At 38.9% G+C, this 19019-nt stretch overlaps 1 protein-coding gene across 1 annotated transcript; it reads left to right on the forward strand.

The window, feature by feature from the left end:
• Positions 1 to 13503: 13503 nt before the first annotated feature.
• Positions 13504 to 16723, forward strand: FIGN (fidgetin, microtubule severing factor). Its single transcript, XM_031052344.2, has one exon. It carries the CDS (start codon positions 13512 to 13514, stop codon positions 15750 to 15752), a length of 2241 nt encoding a protein of 746 aa, XP_030908204.1. The 5' UTR covers positions 13504 to 13511; the 3' UTR covers positions 15753 to 16723.
• The last annotated feature ends 2296 nt before the right edge of the window (positions 16724 to 19019 follow it).

The following is a 19019-nucleotide window of genomic DNA, read 5'->3' on the forward strand; positions in this document are numbered from 1 at the left end:
ACAACATTTCCATCTCTATGTATTTCTCCTAGTGGGAGACAAAAAATTGGGCTTGGTCATTTCTTATTGATAACTTTAAATATTATGTAAGGCTTAAATCAATCTGGTGAGAGAACAGTAGCTATTCCTCAAGATTCAGTCTGGATATTTAATTAGCTAAAGCTTATACATGCAATTTATTTTCTTTTTTGCCTCTTTCAGCATTTGGTAGGTAGTAGTATTGATATGACTAGTGCAGCAAGGTGTACGTCTAGTTAAATTGAACTTTCTATTGATGAAAACTTATCTCTTGCTGATGGCTGTGTTTTATGAATAATATATGTCACAGCATTACATTTTCAGAGCTGTGGTGTTCTTTGCATTAGGAACTTGGGGTTTTGGTGCTAAGTAGCTACTAGGAGTTGACGATATGTGAAACGTAGGGAAATAGCATTAGTTGTATGTGTCTGTGTGTATGCATAAATATATATGTATATTATACATCCATAATTTTATTTTGAAACCAACCAATTTGCTCTATTTTTTTCTCAGGCATTTTAAGCTGTGAGTGTGGAAGGAGAACTGACAAGTGTTTCTTCAAGTATCTCTTTTCATTGGCCATTTTTGTTCATTATCATTTAGCTGGTGACAACAACATTTAGTACTTGTATATTAATGACTAGAAATTGTTAAGTGAGGGAAGAGCAGTCAAACAAAGCCTGGCGGAATTAACTTTATGCATGCTCAGTAGATACCTGATTTACAGTAGTCTGTACATTCCCCATATAGTCTGTGATTAAGTACCATTTACGGAGCTAATCCAGTCTAGCACAGTATTTTAAACAGATTTAATTTTTTTTCTGCAAATCTTATTGAACCCCAAGCATTTTCAAATATATTTTTCGGGGAACAAAAAGTCTATATTGCAGTAAATCTATCATCACAGCTACCGATTCCTTGAGCTTAATTATGACACTACTAAATGTGAAAATCTATTCAGCGCTAGGAACACTTTTCACATTACATTCACGCTAAAGATTGGCTGTTAAGAGCTCATTACTGGTAGTTTTCTAAAGAGCGGTTTATTAAACACTGTTACCTAATAAGCATCTTTGGTGGTGCAAATTGCTGAAAACAGTAATGAGTCTGATTAGACTTCATTTCAATTAGGACAGCTTGTCTAGCTAAAAAAAAAGAAAAAAATCTCTCCTTGATGTTTTGGAATCTGGCTACAATGCATTAGATGGTTTAAAAGGAAAATGCCACCTCTGTGTTTCCTTTCCACAGTTCAGTAATGAATAGAGAGCTGTCCGAGTAGCCGTCCAATTTAACACATTGGAAAACTAGATGGGCAGCGTTGGAAGCACAATCCTGTTTGCTTAAAAATTCTACAAAGGCTTTCCCGTTAATATATCTAAATAGGGTCATATTTAGGTTTCCTCTGCTTCTCTTGTGTAAGAATATAAAGCCATAAGATGAGAGAAAATGAAAATTATTCATTCCTACCTGCTTTGCAGAGGTTATGCATTCCTCTAATTATGCATCTTCGAGTTGTTATCTGTAAATCATTTACAGATCTGCAAGATCTGTAAATCTTTTACTTGTAATCACAGAATTCTCACAGCTTTCACAGCACTTTGTTATTCAACCTGTGGGGCTTTTTTAACTTCTACAAATTTTTTTCCAAAGTAAAAATGAAGCTTAATAAATTTATAGTCCTGGTATCAAATACTTCACTGACTATTCGTTAGTTTATGAACTTAATTTTTGATGCTAAGTGTGTTTAAGTGTACTAATGTTAAGCTTTCCTTAGAGTCATTGCTTTATCTTACACATTCTGGATGAAAAGAATTTAAGCTGATCATTACTTAATATGTAGTAAAATCATAATGTTCCTGTTGATAGTGTATAGAATTTTTAATACCAAATTCATGTGGATGTACTTTTATAATATTATTTAACACAAAATTGGATAGTTTTATAATTAAAACCTTGTAATAAATTATGCCTGGAGAAATTACAGAAGGGGGCACACATGGAAGATACAGTGCTACTGAAGGTGGTATGTTGAACTGGGTCTCAGTGTGGCTGAAATCAGACTTCTTTCCAGGCAGCTTACAGCAAATTTAAGGAAGGTTCACATCCAAAAAGTCTGCAAGTCACCCTATTAGGCATAGGAAATAATGCAGAAACTGAGCTAATGCAGCAAATACCAGAACACTCTGTCCAGATTTTAATGAAATGTTTTCTGTTATGAGCTGTTATTAAATATGTGGCCCAAAAACAAAAGCTGGTGAGCAAAATAGTTTGTTTAATTAACTGGTGTTGCCTAAAAGGAAAATCATGCAGTAAAAAGTGAGGCACATTTATCTCTTTCACAATAAATTGTAAACTTCAGTGGTTCTTGTGACTTCAAACCAGAGAAGTGACAGTAGAATCAAGCCCATGAACCTCGGCGTCTCGTACTGACACCAAATCCCTTTTTGGCTCTTTTTGTGACGTTACCTTTCTACCTTGTCTTTGAAATTCTTCCAGTTAGCTGTGATATATTGCATATTTTCTGAGAGAAAGGACTTTCATCAGTGTGCATCATCAAACATCAAGTAAAATAGTGGGTTGGTTTTTTTCCTTTTTAAGAACATCATACAAACACAAGTGCTATTATTCAGCTATACAAATGTGTGCCTGTAGTGTGCTTTGAGATGCTAATCAGTGGAGCTTGACTTCTGTACCCCGAAGCAAATTTTAAAACTATTTCATCATTAGCTGACTATGTATGCAATAACACTATGGACAAAATTACAGGAAAAATAACACAGCTTATTGTTATTTAATCTATCAGCAGTGCTCCGATAGTTATTGATACAATCATCACATGGTTTAGATTTTTGTTGTCTCTTGAAGGCTGTTTTTACAGAAAAGACTGAATTTGTGTGATAGCTGCGAAGAACGTGACATTTTATCAGTTGGGCTCTATCATTTCTTTCTGTTTTTAAAGCAAGCATGTTATTCTTTTCTGCCCCTTAAACTGCCTGTGCACCCTCTCAATGACGTACTGTGTGTTTCAGGACATGGCTCAACTTTTCCTGCTGCAGGATGAACTTTGGTCTTTTTGAGAAAGGAGAACCAACATATAACAGGAGTTAGTTTCTTTTCCTTCCCACTCTCTCCAGGACTATGGCAAAAATATCAGCATACACAGAGTTAAATTTCTCAGTTAAGTCATTCTCTCTAGTGCCTATGTGTGTAAAATATATAAATGCACATGCATATAGAAACAGAGAGTTTTCTATATTTGTCCATAGAAAATTCCCTGTTCCTCCTCCCCCTGTCCCGTGGTTAATTTGTCAAGCTAACTGAACAATCTATATAGCTCTTTTCAAGCGCTCAGGAAACAATACAGTAAGTCCCAAACCAAGAGCATGTAAAAAATTGGCTATCTTCCATTTTTCAGTAGTTAATTCAGATATATTTTATTGAATGAGCCAGAAAGAATGTTTGGAATTTGTGGGATACAATAATTGAAAGGTTTAAGTGGGGAAAAGATTTAGATCAGCATCGTGTTTCTAGGATGTCAGTTCTTTGGTTATGCTTCTGCTTTTAATCTTGTTTCTCCTCTTTGGGGGGAGCAGGAAGGAAAGGAAGGATCAGCTGCTAGTGCAGTCAAGCCTGGGAAGGAGCCATGCTGGAGCTCTGTTTTCCCGAAGAGTGTGATTAGTGTAGTTCTGATGACTTGGCTAAGGTGTTCCCTACCTTGGGGAGGAAATCTCAGGTTCCCTGTGTCCCTGTGATAGCATCATTTCTGCTTACGTCATCTCTCATGTTGAAATATTAATATTGTTTGTTTGGGTTTTTTTTTAATGGAAAGACTAAGTGTACGGATTGATAATACAATCCTTTTACGTGGGCTATTCTCTTTGGAAAGACAGCATATGCCAGCACTAGCTGATCTGATGATTATAGTAAAGAGAAATGTGTGTGGTGTGTGTCTGGTACGACAGCGAAAAAGGGAGAGAGTGGATGAGCTCTGCTGAGAGCTCCCTGCTCTTAATCCTGGGCCATGTCAGGAGTATTCTAAAGCAGTTTATCTTCATGTGTCGTCTTGTATATAAGAAACAACACTAAACCCACCAAAACTCATTTCATATGTAGCTTTTTCCACAGCCTTCAGATCAAAGTTATTTTCTTCAGGCTGGACTAAATTATACGCAGGTCCCAGGAGTGAAGGACACTGAATTAATGCACTATGTCAACCAGTCCTGGCTATAGAATATTTTTATCGAAGTGTGAGACGCAACATCTCTTTACTATTTCATTAAAAATTAATGTGCAGATTGCCAAAAAGCAAAATGCGTAAATAACATAAACAAATTTTGCAAAAGCTTTGTACACTGTGGAGTCATCTTAAGAAGGATTTTTTTTCCTTGAGTATCAGATTACTTCTATATATACTTTTAATCAGTATTTGTTCTCATTTAGCTAATTAGCAGAGGTACTCTAATCTTAGTAAAACAACTGTTCATACCTCTCCTGTGTTGGTAGGTTTTGGAATAAGCACTTTAAAAGCAGAACAGCATTCTGGTTACAGGCTGGAGCAGTATGTTATTGGCCCATATAAATTTGCTTTTTCACTTTTGTTAGTTGAGTGTAATGGGTCAAGCCTGACTACAGTTATTTGAAACTTATTGAAATTGATCTTTGCCTTCATATTTGTAAGGTGAATAGGGCTGGTTAGATAAGTCTCTGGAATTAGCGTTCTCTTGCTGTATATAAAGCTATGAAGTATATGCATACATACATAAATTCATTTTTTTAAGTATGATGACTGAAAAATATATTAAAACATATAATGTAGTGAAATCTGTACAGAGTGCTGCTGCAGTTAATTGGAGGGAAATATAGTTTAAATAATTTTCTATGTAATTTGGTTTTATGTTTTAGAGCAAGATTATTTTCTAACATTTTGGAACAGCATGATATAAGAAATAATTCAGCATCACTTAATATCTATTTATTGTGCACCCACTTTGTTCAAATAAAGTATGTCCCTTCATGACAGTTTTAACCCCATTTATCCTCATGCACAAGTGCTCACCTGTTATTTACTCACATAAGAGAAGGTCGATACTGCAGAACAAGGGGAGTGCTCTGTTGTGACATAAACCATACATATTCATTAGCTTTGCTGTCCCTATGGACACGTGTAGTATGTCCTGATGATCTTCATATGGCAAAAGGAAGTGAGCTTAAGAAGGAAGTTGTCTTAATGGATTTAATAAACAGGAACAAAAAAGTGTTTTTAAAATGCTTTATTTACAGTGAGGAACCAAATCAGTAACTCTTAAGCGTGAATGAAAAAGAAAACTGCTGTAAAAGGAAGCAATGTACTGAATCGTGATTAGCAATAGAAATGGAAAAAAATAATAGAATCCAATATTTGAAAAGTACAATTTTTAGATTCCTTTTTTTTTTCCTCCCCTGGAAGAGCTTAGGTCAGGATCTGAGTGTTCCATATGAGGCTCCTTAGTGCTGCAAATTCTTGCTAAAAACAAGTTCAGGGTTCTGTGTTTCAACTGCTGCAGTTGATTGTGTGAGAAACACTTTAAGGCAGTGAGTGTATTTTATCTGCTTTGCTTTTAAGGATTTGTGCTACGTTCTTTCAAGGTGAATCTGCCTCAAATTCTACTTTTGGAAGGGGAACCAAGGAAAAGGCCACTTCTGCTATTTTGTTGCTTAAAAAGAGAGTATGCATTTTGTTGCACTTATAAAAGCTTCAGTTGGGTTTATTGTAAACTTGAAGTAAGCACTTCAGTGGGAGCACAATCAAGCTTCAGGTCTAGACTATTTTGTATTTGCATAAGTATTGGTGCCAAGTGAACAAACTCCATATTAATTTATGACTATATTTTAATGTATTTTAATTCTCAGATTCACTACAGGTATCTTGCAGTTGTTATATTGATTCTTACGCTTATATAGGTATAAATTGCAAATTGTGTGGCATATTAAATCTTAAAAACACATTAAATCTACAAGCATTCAGTGGAATACAGAAAGTGATATATATAATTTTGATAAGTTATGCTTATTTTATTTACAGTTACTTTTCTCCTGAGTATTCTCTGAAAACTTATTATGGTCTCATTTGTTTGGTATTGACAAAATATGCTGTCTTGCAAAGGCATGGTAGCGTTTGAAGGTACTTGACAGAAACAGCTTAAAAATGTAAAACCTGGGAAGGGGAAGAATCATTATAGGTTGAAAGAAAACCCAGTGCAATTATTGTCTTCATTAGTGTGTTTTCTAGTTGGTTTAGAAAAGTGTTATGAGCAAATGTGTACAGTGAAGGCAGACTGTAAAGTACTTTACTTTAATGACTGTAAAGTATTTTAAAGATCGGTGACAATAAATCACAAATATGACCAATTTTCTATATAGAAGGGTTCTGACACGTGCATAAATGATTTTCCTTATGGTACACAATGATAGTGCATCAATGTGATCGCACTGCAAGGATAGAGCCCTGAACTGGGAATGCTTTGGTGCTTAAGGACTGCTGCTGCAGAGAAACCAATACCTTGGAGGTGGGCAGCATCCTGGGAGATCCTGTGGAGTGCTTAAGTAATAGCTATAGTCCCTGCTTTCCACACCTGTGGGCTGCCATTTGCTTGGCCTACGGATCCAGCCTGCTTCTGCTGGCAAAATATGATAGTGTCATCTCTGGATCTAGTTTGCCTTCGCTTGCTTGACTGTTATTTCTCCTTATTTCTGTTTCTTAAGGCCCTTGAAGCTGATGAATCTGCTAAAGGCTGCTTAGCCAGAAACTTCTTTGTGACTGCTTTACATAAATGGTGGGGAGGAAGCTTGAGAGGAGAGAACTCATTTGCTGCAAAAGTATTGCAATTTGCTGTTGTGAGGTGTGAATGTGCGATTTTAAAAGGAATAATCATTTGACAGTATTTAAATTAGATAATTGACATGTATTACTTTGAGATTCCATGTCTGTTTTTTAATTTTTAACTGGTTCAGGCTCTTCTAAAATATGCTGCATTTTTCTTATCTCTTTTATCTTTAAGTGCTGTTGACATACATGTGATCCTCAATATTACTTGTGATTTAAGTGTTTTGTTTTAAAGATTGAAATGTTTTCACTGTCCGTGCTAGATGGGAATCATATTGTAAGTATCCCGCCAACAGCTTGCTCCACTGATGTGCGTGGCATGCATAGGCTATATATAATAAAAGGAATAACAGAGCCCTAACGAGAAAATGCTGAGAGCACTTTCTAGGCCTTGTTTTGGTGAGTCTGTGGTTGCCAGTTACTGAAAAAAGCTTCCAGAGCTGAGCCCATACAGCTGGGTGGCTCACTTGAAGGCTCATCCTCCTACTGAGTCCTTTGACGTCAAAGGAGTTCCTCATGGACTGGAGCAGAGGTCTTAACTGAATAATTACAAAATAAATGTGGGAATCATTTTCTTTCTTTTTTGTTTTTTTCTTTTTTTTTTCCCCTTGCAAAACATAATTAGCTCACTCCACTCTTCAAAATCCCTCCTGTTTCCAATTAAGAAAGATCAGTTGCACTATCTTCAAACAGCTAAAATTATGCTTATCAATAAAGAATGAAGTGTAAAAGAATTGTTTTATCTTGAATTAATTTTTATTGTTATGGGACACACGACAATATATAGTCTTACAAAATATTATCAGATTTAGAACAAACCCAGGGAATTGTGTGTCCTACATCTTGAACAGTGGTCACAGCATGACTCATATATTCTGGTCTGTCCCATGCATAAAAAGGATTTAAGAATGTGGCTTTAGGGCCTGATCCTCAAGGTACTAACACCTTTGTCTCTCACTGAAGTATGAGCTATGAGAAGTTCTGGCACATTTCAGTGCAGTGCCTGTTTAAGTCAGTAGCTGTTCTGGCAGATCTCTGCAGGTCCAGAAGAAGCAATCCCTTGGCTAAATTCATTACGGTCTATTGTGAAAATAGCGGTTTTGAATACCTGGAGACAGGCCTGACAGTAGCGGTTCAGTGGGCAGCTTTTGGAGTCTTTGACTAAATGTGTAAGCAATCCGAAGTGGTGAAGTTCACAGCCACTTGCAAGTCTACAAGGAAGAGGGTTGGTGGTACTCAGAGCTCTGGTTTTGGAGTTGTTCCTTACCTTGCAACAGTATGATGCTACAATTTGGTTATGGACAGTTATCAGAAGCATCTCATTTACTTGTTCATCCCTGGGACAGTCTGCCACTGGTACAGTATCCCGCTGTTCAATGGCATATTAAGCAGTTGCTCATATCGTATTTAACCATATGCCTAAAGTTAAGAACCTGCTTGAGCAACTGGTGCTCAAGAAGGAGCCAAGCAGACCTGTGCTACATACAACCTAAGGCACTGCAGGGATGAACAGGGCAGGAATAGAGAGACCATAACCGGAGAAGTACTTTCTTTTGCCTCAGGTATGTTGAAGGAATGGCTGGAGGCCCCTGACCCAAACTAAAATTTTGGTAGCTGGTCAGGAAGGTTGGTGTGGTGCCCTATTTCTAGTTCCTTGTGCTCAGTAGTTGCATACCATTTAGGTTTTGTGTCCCGGCATCTCTGGATGTGCAATGAATCCTCTGCCCGTATCTTCAGAAAACCACAGCTACATATGATTTAATTTTAGCTTGATTATTTTATTAGAGATGTGAATAGATGAGAGAGAGGTTTACTAAAGTCCTTGTGTCTTTTGTCTAAAGCAAGACATTGATAACCAAGTTGGTTGGTTTAAGGTGATTGTCATTGCTTGGACTTCTTTGTGGGACACTGTAAGTCCTTTGTTGTGTTTTTACCTAATGTGGTCCTCAGCTGGTATTTCTGGACTTTTCCATGCCTGTTTTCAAAAGAAACACTTGCATTTAAGTTGAAAGGAAAGGCTAGATATTTATTTTTAGTTTTCTGTAACTGATACAATCCTGTAAGGCATTGAGCATTTTGACTTGATACTGAGAGCACAAGTGGAGGAGGGTTCTTTGTTTTCACAAAGTTATTCATGTTTCCAGCAGCATCAGGCCCCACTTGACCAGGATGTGTAGAGCATTGCTTGTTCCTTATTTGCATTCAGATTAAAATGTTTCCTAATTCTGACATTCTTTCTTTTTTTGTTGTTGTTGTTCTGGATTTTGTGTGGCTTTTTTTGCTGTGTTTTTGGGGGTGTTTTTGTTTTGTTTGAGTTTTTTTCTGAATTTATAAATCTGAATATGTAAGTGGATTTCTGCCATATGCAATTGTATGTGAAATTGATGAAGTACTGTGTATTAGATTTTATATTTTCAGGCTAAGTGCACAAAATTAGAAATGGAGAAAAATGGTCACATACATGGTACAAAGGAATTGAATAATTAAATTATTGACTATAATTACTTGAAACGTAATTCAGATAGATCCAACTTGAAGAATTATGGAGGAGGATGTATAGCAGGGCTTTCAGGACAAGGAAAAATAGATACTGCTAAAAAAGCCTACACTGCCTCTCTATATAATGTATTAAATTTATCTTAAAAGCTATTCTCTGATAAGTACATACCTGTACTCAAAGAACAGAACCCTTTCCTTTTGCCTTTCACAGCCCATACCAGCACAGTTTACACAGTTCAAAACTGTCGATAGCTCAGAGGATTCCTAAGTTATCAAAGACTTTTTTAAAAAATACATTCAGCCTTGCATTGCTTCTGGATTTTCAGGAAGTTATCAAGCAAATGCACTGTCTGCAGGCCCATGGCTTATGTCAGAGCCTAACTTATGGTTAAAAAAAAAAAAAGTAAAAAAATAAAAAAGAGCAACCTCTAAATATGCCCTTATTTACCTGATCTTAGGTGTTTGTATCTGCATTTGGATTCCTAACAAAAAAAATGCAGGAGCATGTATCAGCTCAAGCAAAAAACAGCTAGTAAAACGCAATTTAAAAGACAGAGAGGAAGTGGCTGCAAACATTACGCAGTTGGAGGTGGGGGAAGTGTTTGCATAATTAAAATAAACTACAACTTCTTTTTTTTCTTTTTTTTTCCTCCAAAATCAGACATTTGACTTTTGTCAAACAATTATTGAACTATTAAGAAACGGATTCAAACCTAGCAAAACTTTTCTGCTTTTTCAATTAATATCAAATTGAGGAAATGGCTCTTCCCCCCTCCTCACCCCAGTCCACACCATTCCAGTGGACTCCATGTAAATACAGATTTCTTCACTGCTTACTAATGCAAAAAAAATATGCTTATGGTTAACTATTAACCTATACTTCCAAATAACACTAATGATTGTAATGTGCTGGAATAAATGCTCATGTTTCATGGGAAGAGAACAGTCCTGTTCTCTTAAGCTTATCTAATCAAGGCCTAATCCTACCTTTACAGCCTTTGTTAAATGCATTGGTATTTAATATGCATCAATAAATAAACTTTCAATTATTGTGCAGTGAGCATATCCAAAGATAGCATGACAATGTGAAACTACTGGCCTAGCTAGCAATTATTCCAAATAAAGAATGCTGATGATGTGATTTCCTCCCTTCCTCTTATAATGGAAAATTCAGATTTTCTGACAGTGTTTTGCAGCCTCATAATAAGGAATAAAAATTAATCTAGACCAATAAAATTCAAAGAATTTAATTTTTACACCACCTAAATGCGTCTTCCAACTGTCACTGAAAAAAAAAATTATTTTATTTTAAAAGCATGTAATCCATTCTAAACAAAAAGGACCAACTGATTAAATTTTTCAGGTATTTATGAAACTTATTTTAAAAAGCTTGGAAATGGGAGGTGTATGATATATGTTGTTGTGCTCTGACCTAATGTATTCTTTTACCCCCTTAAATTGAATGGTCTTCCTTCTACAAGCTGTTAAAGACAATGTGCCACAAGCATATTCGTTAACTACAGTACAAATACCAGCCCAGCCAGATTCTCTGTTTCATCCATGTCTATTTCATTCACTTTCTTTTTCACAAGTTTCACTGCTGCTTTAGTGCATTCTTTTCAGTCTTTCTCATGGCATCTGTTAGTATCTGGTGAATCACCAAGCTACTCAAGTTCTGCATCTCTGTGACAAAAGCTTTTAAGTGTTTTGGTAACCTTATAAGCCAAATATTGCAGAACACAGTTTGTTGGTTTGTTTCTGTTCTGGGTTGTTTTTTGTTTGTTTGTTTTTTAACGGGGTAGTCAACTTGTATGTCACTTAGGTATTTTTATGTTAAAGGAATATTAATATTCTTTTAGGAAAGGTTGAAGTAAATTTCAGGGTGCTAGAACTGATTAGATGCTGATTACTTGCAATTGGCTTCTGGTGATTTGCTCTTCAGATTTCTGTCTGAATTTAACCAGTATGGTTTCTGGAAGACTTCTGATAGTTTCTCATTAAAATTGCATTTTTTTTTATGAACATGATTTCTATGATTTTACCCAATTTCATGATCTATTTGCTACCTCTGAAAGGCAGTGGTTGAAACATCAGAATAATTAGCAAATATAGACTATATTCATGCTAAATGAAAGAAATAAATCTGCCAAAAACGCAGTCTCAAAGCTGCATTTGTCAAAAGCACTTCTCTGAATTAACTTTTATAGAATAACTGTATAATTGTTAACAGACATTTTTCTCAAGTTGTCAAAGTGTTGGGAAAATGAGAAAGAAAATGCTTGGGGAAAAAAAATCCACAAGTAATCAATGGCATGCTCGTATGGACTGAGATTTGCAGTGCTTGTGCCAATAAAATATAAGGCTCCATTAGAGATACTTTGCAGTGTTCAGGCTAAATTTAAATAATTTGGTGATTTGCAAATACATGAATCCAAAAATAAAAATGAAGAGTCCAAATGCAAATGAGTGCAACGGCAATAAAATATAATTGCAAATGAATCTGTTGCTTTATTCATTTATTGTGTAATTACTGCAATCCTTCCCACCTTGTTTTCAGTATTTCTTAATCATTAAGTCGGAAGCATGACAGCAGTGCCAGCCCTGGCATGATTCTCTTTGACTAAAACCTTGTAAATTAACACAATTAGCACAGCATCATCCTGCTAATTAACTTCCAGTGTCTGGTGCAGTGGTTTTGCAAACAAGGAAGAGGGAGTCAGAAGGGAATAAACATGCCATTCTGTTACCAAACTGTGTGCTGTGTTAGGTTTAGCTCAGCGAGGCTAAGCTGGCCATGTCAGATGCCAGAGTCAGGCAATGAAGAGCTAAAGGGGTTGGGGAGAAAAACAGGAGGGGGTAGAAGCTGTCAAAATAGACTGCAGTAATTCAGAGGGGAGCTGGTGCCACAGATGCTTCATTTCGACTAGGCCTCCTCCTTATCAGGGAATCTGTGCCAGAGGGCACAAGACTGTTTGCAAAAATCACTTTTGGTAATACGAGAGAGATTAAGGAGGTCTATTTGATACAGCTGTACAAAAATCAGCAATGTGCCTACCATGCATAGGTAGAGTTGGAGGGGGTTATCTTTAAGCTTGTAAATTGCTCTTACTGCGCATGGTGGATCATGAGGAGGAGTGATAATTCCCATCACATTATTTACAAGATTAATTACTTTAAAACGTCGTTTGCATTTTTTTTTCTTTTTTATTCAAGGTGGGGGTTACATCCAGCTGTGGGAGCCACAGAACTTTTAGGGACTTGGCTTCATTTCTTTTTCCTTTTCTCAATCTGTTTTTTCTTTCTTTTTCTTTTTTCTTTTTCTTTTTTTTTTTAACCCTCTTTCTTTGTACCCTGGAGGCTGTGAGGCGGGAGGTGGGGGGGGGAGAGCAAGCAAGGAGACCGACAGACAAGTCATGCTTGGTTTTTTTTCCAGAGCCTCAACAACAGAACTGAGAGGCAGAAAGGAGCCAGTTGTAATTCATACCGAGTTGTAGGCTTTGTGTGATGAAAGCGACGGAGCGCTGCCTGGGAGATTGCTTTGCTGCACTCCACGAAGCAGATTTGAAACTGTCGTGGACCACTTTAGATGAGAGTTGGATTATGGAATGACCTGCTATGTCTGTGTCATATTGTTCTGCGCAGGGTGCATTATACTGTGCTAACTAGGTGTTCAGTACCAAATAAGAGAGGTATCCTAGATGTGATCTGTCAGCTGTGTCTCATATTTTTATATTGGTTAAAATATAAAACTGAAACAGTGATGAGAGAGGACAGAGCAGCTGGATGCCGTGTATGTTAACAATAAATCTGCACTCAGGGTATTTAAAACATACTGAGTTTTATTTAATTACTTTGAGAAATCTAGCATTATCTGGCTTTTTTAATAACCCCCCACTGTATCGGCAAAAGATGTGTCTACGTGTATATGTGCCTACAATGAATCAAGCAGTTTATGCTGCTTTATAAAGGCATTGAATTTTCTTTCCTTAAGGATTTGTGGTGTTAAGTGCAGTCTTTCAGAGAGCTGAAGAAGTTCCTAGGCAGTACATTTGAGAACTCATTTAAACACATCTGAAAAAGGCCAAGCTTGCTGTTAACTTTGGGTTTTTTTCCTGCCGCCCTAGGCTTGAAGATGCAGTGGACGCCAGAGCATGCCCAGTGGCCAGAACAGCACTTCGATATCACTTCAACCACCCGGTCCCCTGCCCACAAGGTGGAAGCCTACCGGGGGCACCTGCAGCGCACCTACCAGTATGCCTGGGCCAATGATGACATCTCGGCTCTGACTGCCTCTAATCTTCTGAAAAAGTATGCAGAAAAATACTCTGGTATTTTGGAAGGCCCGGCCGAGAGGCCCATCCTCAGCAATTACTCCGAAGCTCCCTCGGGGCTGGTGAACGGTCGGAAGAATGAAAGTGAGCCCTGGCAGCCATCACTGAACTCGGAGAGCGTGTATCCCATGAACTGTGTCCCAGACGTTATCACGGCCAGCAAAGCTGGGGTAAGTGCAGCCCTCCCTCCCGCAGATGTCTCGGCCAGCATTGGGAGCTCTCCTGGGGTGGCCAGTAACCTGGCTGAACCCAGTTACTCCAGCAGCACCTGTGGAAGTCACACTGTTCCCAGTCTTCATTCAGGGCTCCCATCTCAGGAATACGCTGCAGGATACAATGGCTCATACTTGCATACCAGTTACAGCGGCCAGCCAGCACCTGCACTTCCATCCCCTCATCCATCCCCACTGCATAGCTCGGGACTTTTACAGCCACCACCACCACCGCCACCACCAGCCCTCGTCCCCGGCTACAACGGGACCTCTAACCTCTCCAGTTACAGTTACCCTTCTGCCAGTTACCCTCCTCAAACTGCTGTTGGCCCTGGGTATAGCCCTGGGGGTGCCCCGCCACCCTCGGCATACCTGCCTTCAGGAATCCCTGCGCCGACCCCTCTGCCCCCAACCACTGTCCCCAGCTACTCCTACCAGGGCCATGGTCTGACACCCATTGCGCCATCTGCCCTGACAAACAGTTCAGCCAGCTCTCTCAAAAGGAAAGCTTTCTACATGGCAGGGCAAGGAGAAATGGACTCCAGTTATGGAAATTACAGCTATGGCCAACAGAGATCTACACAGAGTCCCATGTATCGAATGCCCGACAACAGCATTTCAAATGCAAACAGGGGGAATGGTTTTGACAGAAGTGCTGAAACATCATCCTTAGCATTTAAGCCAACAAAGCAGCTAATGTCCTCTGAACAGCAAAGGAAATTCAGCAGCCAGTCCAGTAGGGCGTTAACACCCCCATCCTATAGTACTGCTAAAAACTCACTGGGTTCGAGATCAAGTGACTCATTTGGGAAGTATACCTCCCCAGTAATGAATGAGCACAGTGATGAGCACAGGCAGCTCCTCCCTCACCCAATGCAAGGCCCGGGACTTCGTGCAGCTACCTCATCCAACCACTCTGTGGACGAGCAACTGAAGAATACTGACACACACCTCATTGACCTTGTTACCAACGAGATTATCAACCAAGGACCTCCCGTGGACTGGAGTGACATCGCTGGCCTAGATCTAGTAAAGGCCGTCATTAAGGAGGAGGTTTTATGGCCAGTATTGAGGTCAGATGCATTCAATGGACTGACTGCTCTACCTCGGAGCATCCTTTTATTTGGACCTCGGGGAACAGGCAAAACATTAATGGGCAGATGTATAGCTAGTCAGCTGGGGGCCACGTTTTTCAAAATCACTGGCTCTGGCCTTGTCACAAAGTGGTTAGGGGAAGGAGAAAAAATTGTCCATGCCTCCTTCCTCGTGGCAAGGTGCCGCCAACCCTCGGTGATTTTTGTTAGTGACATTGATATGCTCCTTTCCTCTCAAGTAAGTGAAGAACACAGCCCAGTAAGTCGGATGAGAACCGAGTTCCTTATGCAGCTGGACACTGTACTCACTTCTGCTGAGGACCAAATAGTAGTAATCTGCGCCACGAGTAAACCGGAAGAAATTGATGAATCTCTTCGAAGGTACTTCATGAAACGGCTTTTAATCCCACTTCCTGACAGCACAGCGAGACACCAGATAATAGTACAACTGCTCTCACAGCACAATTACTGTCTCAATGACAAGGAGGTTGCACTGCTTGTCCAGCGCACAGAAGGCTTTTCTGGACTAGATGTGGCTCACTTGTGTCAGGAAGCCGTGGTGGGCCCACTCCATGCCATGCCAGCCACAGACCTTTCAGCCATTATGCCCAGCCAGTTGAGGCCAGTTACATATCAAGACTTTGAAAATGCTTTCTGCAAGATACAGCCTAGCATATCTCAAAAAGAGCTTGATACATATGTTGAATGGAACAAAATGTTTGGTTGCAGTCAGTGATACTACTTAAAAAAAGTGTAATGAATGTTGGCACACACAGAACCTGCTACATAGGGTAGAGAACCCTTTTCAGTGGTGTTAAAATTGCAGAGGGTACTGGGAAGACTACAATTTACCTTGCCTCTAAAGAGCCAGGGTATACTTGAAGGAAAAGTGCATCAAACAAGAGCTGCTGATCTGAAAAAGCCACACATGACAGAAAGCGCATGTTGATGCTCAGTTCTGTTCAAGCTAGACAATACTCACCAAGGAGCAAGGTGCAAGTGGGTTGATTTCAGAAGGACATGAACCCTGTGTGTTGATTCCATTCTGCTGTTCTTGAGATTTAGTTGCTGTCAAGTGCCTGAAGTGGTGCTTTATTTTTTGTTTGCCTCACAATTACATTGGTGGCATGTGCTAATATAAAGAGCTTTAACTTCAAACATTATTGGACTAAAGAGATGAACGGTTGTGTTGCGACAGAGAACCAGATTTTTGCTATTCTAAGAGCAACAGTATTCCTCAATCCTGTCTGTTCTGCGGTGTTAAACTAGGAACAGGTAAAACAGGGTAATGGTAATCTGGACCTTAATTTCTGCAGTTCATTTCTTTTAATGTTCTGTCTGCAAAAACTCAGGAAAGTGATTGTGATTTGTACAGTACCTCAAAGGAATGTGTTGAAAGCACTATGTACTGCTGAGAGTTATAGGCTAGGCTTCAATGTTACTTTATATTAAATATGTATGTTTACCTCAACAATTGGAAAATGGCAAGGAAAATTACTTTGAATGTATCCAGGAAAAAGCTAAAGTGTGATATGACTGAAGCTTTACAGTTCTAAAAAATAGAAACAGAAGGATTTCCCAGTGTTCAGAAATGGTTCTTCTGCAAATTTGTCAGATCAAACCAGAACAGAACGATTTTTCTTGTCAGTAAACTGTAAGAGTTTTCAGCATATTGCTCCTTGATAATTACGCGATACAGTCTTTAGAAGGTGCATAGATGAAAAAAGAGCCACTTAATTGGTTTATGTTAGCATCCAAAACAGTCAAATGTAAGATTTGGTAGGACTCCAAGAGGCAAATTACCTTAAGCTGTGACTGCTGGCCTTTGTTGCACGGCATTAGTCATAGTTTTGAGGTTACTTTGGTGAAGCTGTAGGGAGTGGGATCAGTGTAGGTCGCTGGCAGAGCTATGGGTTGCAGAGCTGTTTGTAGCAATGCAGTGGACTGTGACCAAACAAACAGTACAAATAACAAAGCAAAACTGAACCCTCAAAGTACATTTATTTCCTTTCCCAAACTGTAAAGTTGAGTTTTTGTTGTGTGTATATGGCTCCATTGTTCTTAATGCAATCTTCGTTTAGCATCCATTAGAAATCTTCCAGGCTGGAGTGTGCCCACCATTATTTCTACCTCAGTTTTGTTACATTTCTCTTGGAAAGCAAAGTAAGAAATAGGGCAAAAAACAACACCAACACAAAAGTCAGACTACATTAGGAATGCGAACCTGCTAAACAAGTTTCAGAGAGCTGCTGTTTTTTCCCCTGAAGTCAAGTTTTTCACTATGTTAGTGCTCTTTACTTACTCCCCCCACCCCCCTTTTTTTTTCCCTCCCCCAAAATATACATATTCCAGTGTCTTCCTTCTGGAAAGACTAGCTGGCATGTGTGGCATTTGCTCAGTTCTCCCCCACACCCTCACCTTTCCTTTATCCTTTAATGCTTTCCATGCCACTCTTTTGGTGACAGCTGACTGATGTTGGGTAATGTCTCTGAGCAGGAGCAGTGCAAGTTGCAGCTGCCCAAAGCCTCTGCCATCACATGAACAAAACAGCCTTGCTTTTTTGAATGTATTTTTTTGTTTGTTTACCTTAAAGAGACAGTAACAAATTGTTGCAAAGCACTGGCATTTAATGTTTCTGTTAAGTAATGTACATTCAAATCCATTAAATAAATGCACTGAAAAGCCCCAAGAAGAGAGATACCAATCTGTTGCTAGGTCATGTTTGTCTTCTCAAAAATTGTACAGACCTTGTCCATTTTGTTAAATCGATGGAGACATTTAGCATTCAGAAAGCTAATGAGGGATTTTGTGATATTGCTGGAAATTTATGACTCTTGATTATTACTTTCCTTTATTTTTCTTTTAAGATATATATATATATTTAGATAGAACGTGCTAAAAACAGAGCAAATAAACCAAAATCTAATTTAAGATGGATTCCTGGCAAACATGTTTTCTATCTAAAACTTTGTTTTAAGCATAAAAGTACCATTTTAAAAACAGTGCCTTTCATTAAGGATATAGAAAGTAAGACTTAAGTACATCACTTGCTTTTCTTTTCTTTTTTCTTCTTTTTTTTCTTTTTCTTTTCAACAGCAATTGCAGTCTATGATCCTTGTTATGACCCAGTCTTTCTGCTTCCCCAAATCTCCACAGGCTGCTTCTTCACCCAGGTCATTCCACCATCCTCATATTTGGGAGATCCTGATGTCTCCATTAGCTGTAGGCTCATGCTGATCACACTGGCAAGTATGCTACTGCAGATTGCTGACCCAATTTCTGTCTTAGGCATTGCCTTTCATATCTGCTATTTGAGCTGTGCTCATTTGAAAGGCTCTGGCAAGTTTTGATAAACCAACTCTTGTTTGCTGTTTCTCCTAACCATACTCCTAACAGATTTTTTTGCAGCTAGTAAAATGAAAGCTACCAGCTAGTGTGTTTTTTTTCCCCTCTTTTTATCCAGTAGCAAAACCAAAAGCAAGCAAAATCATAGATGGTCCCTTTGGCTTCCAGCTTTAAAGCATTGTCTTTAAAAAGTCACTCTGGAAAATGGATTTTTCAAATGTTAACCAAAGTGAGAAGCTGGCAGAAACTGAGATGGTGTGAAAATGCATGTTCCACACGTGCGCACACACGCACTCTTGCTCATTCTCTCTAGGGCTCCATTCTACTTTAGGGCAGCAGAAGCGGAAAGCTTCACCCCTATCCCAACAACTGCAAGGAGAGGAAAATAGAGCTGGATTTTTAACCAAATCTTTTCTTACCAATGCCTGTCCTGGTATTGCTCTGCGAGGGTGCCTATTGAATTTATTGAGAGCTTGGCCAGGTAGTGTTAAGAGGGGGCACCTCAGCCCTTCTCCAAGTCCTTTGATGTAATTTTCCCAGGTCTGTGAGGGGCTGATCTGGCTGAATCCCCTGCCATGTCCTGTCCTTATTGCTTTCTATCCTCCTCCCACATTGAGCCCATTTTCTCCCTAGTGAGCAGGTTTGGGCAAGTTGCTGG

Source organism: Melopsittacus undulatus, chromosome 8, assembly GCF_012275295.1.
Source record: "Melopsittacus undulatus isolate bMelUnd1 chromosome 8, bMelUnd1.mat.Z, whole genome shotgun sequence".
In the NCBI taxonomy this organism is placed as follows: domain Eukaryota; kingdom Metazoa; phylum Chordata; class Aves; order Psittaciformes; family Psittaculidae; genus Melopsittacus; species Melopsittacus undulatus.

What these genes read in the sequence shown, in the direction of transcription:
- FIGN (XM_031052344.2), top strand. Translation starts at nt 13,512, where the DNA reads ATGCAGTGGACGCCAGAGCATGCCCAGTGGCCAGAACAGCACTTCGAT.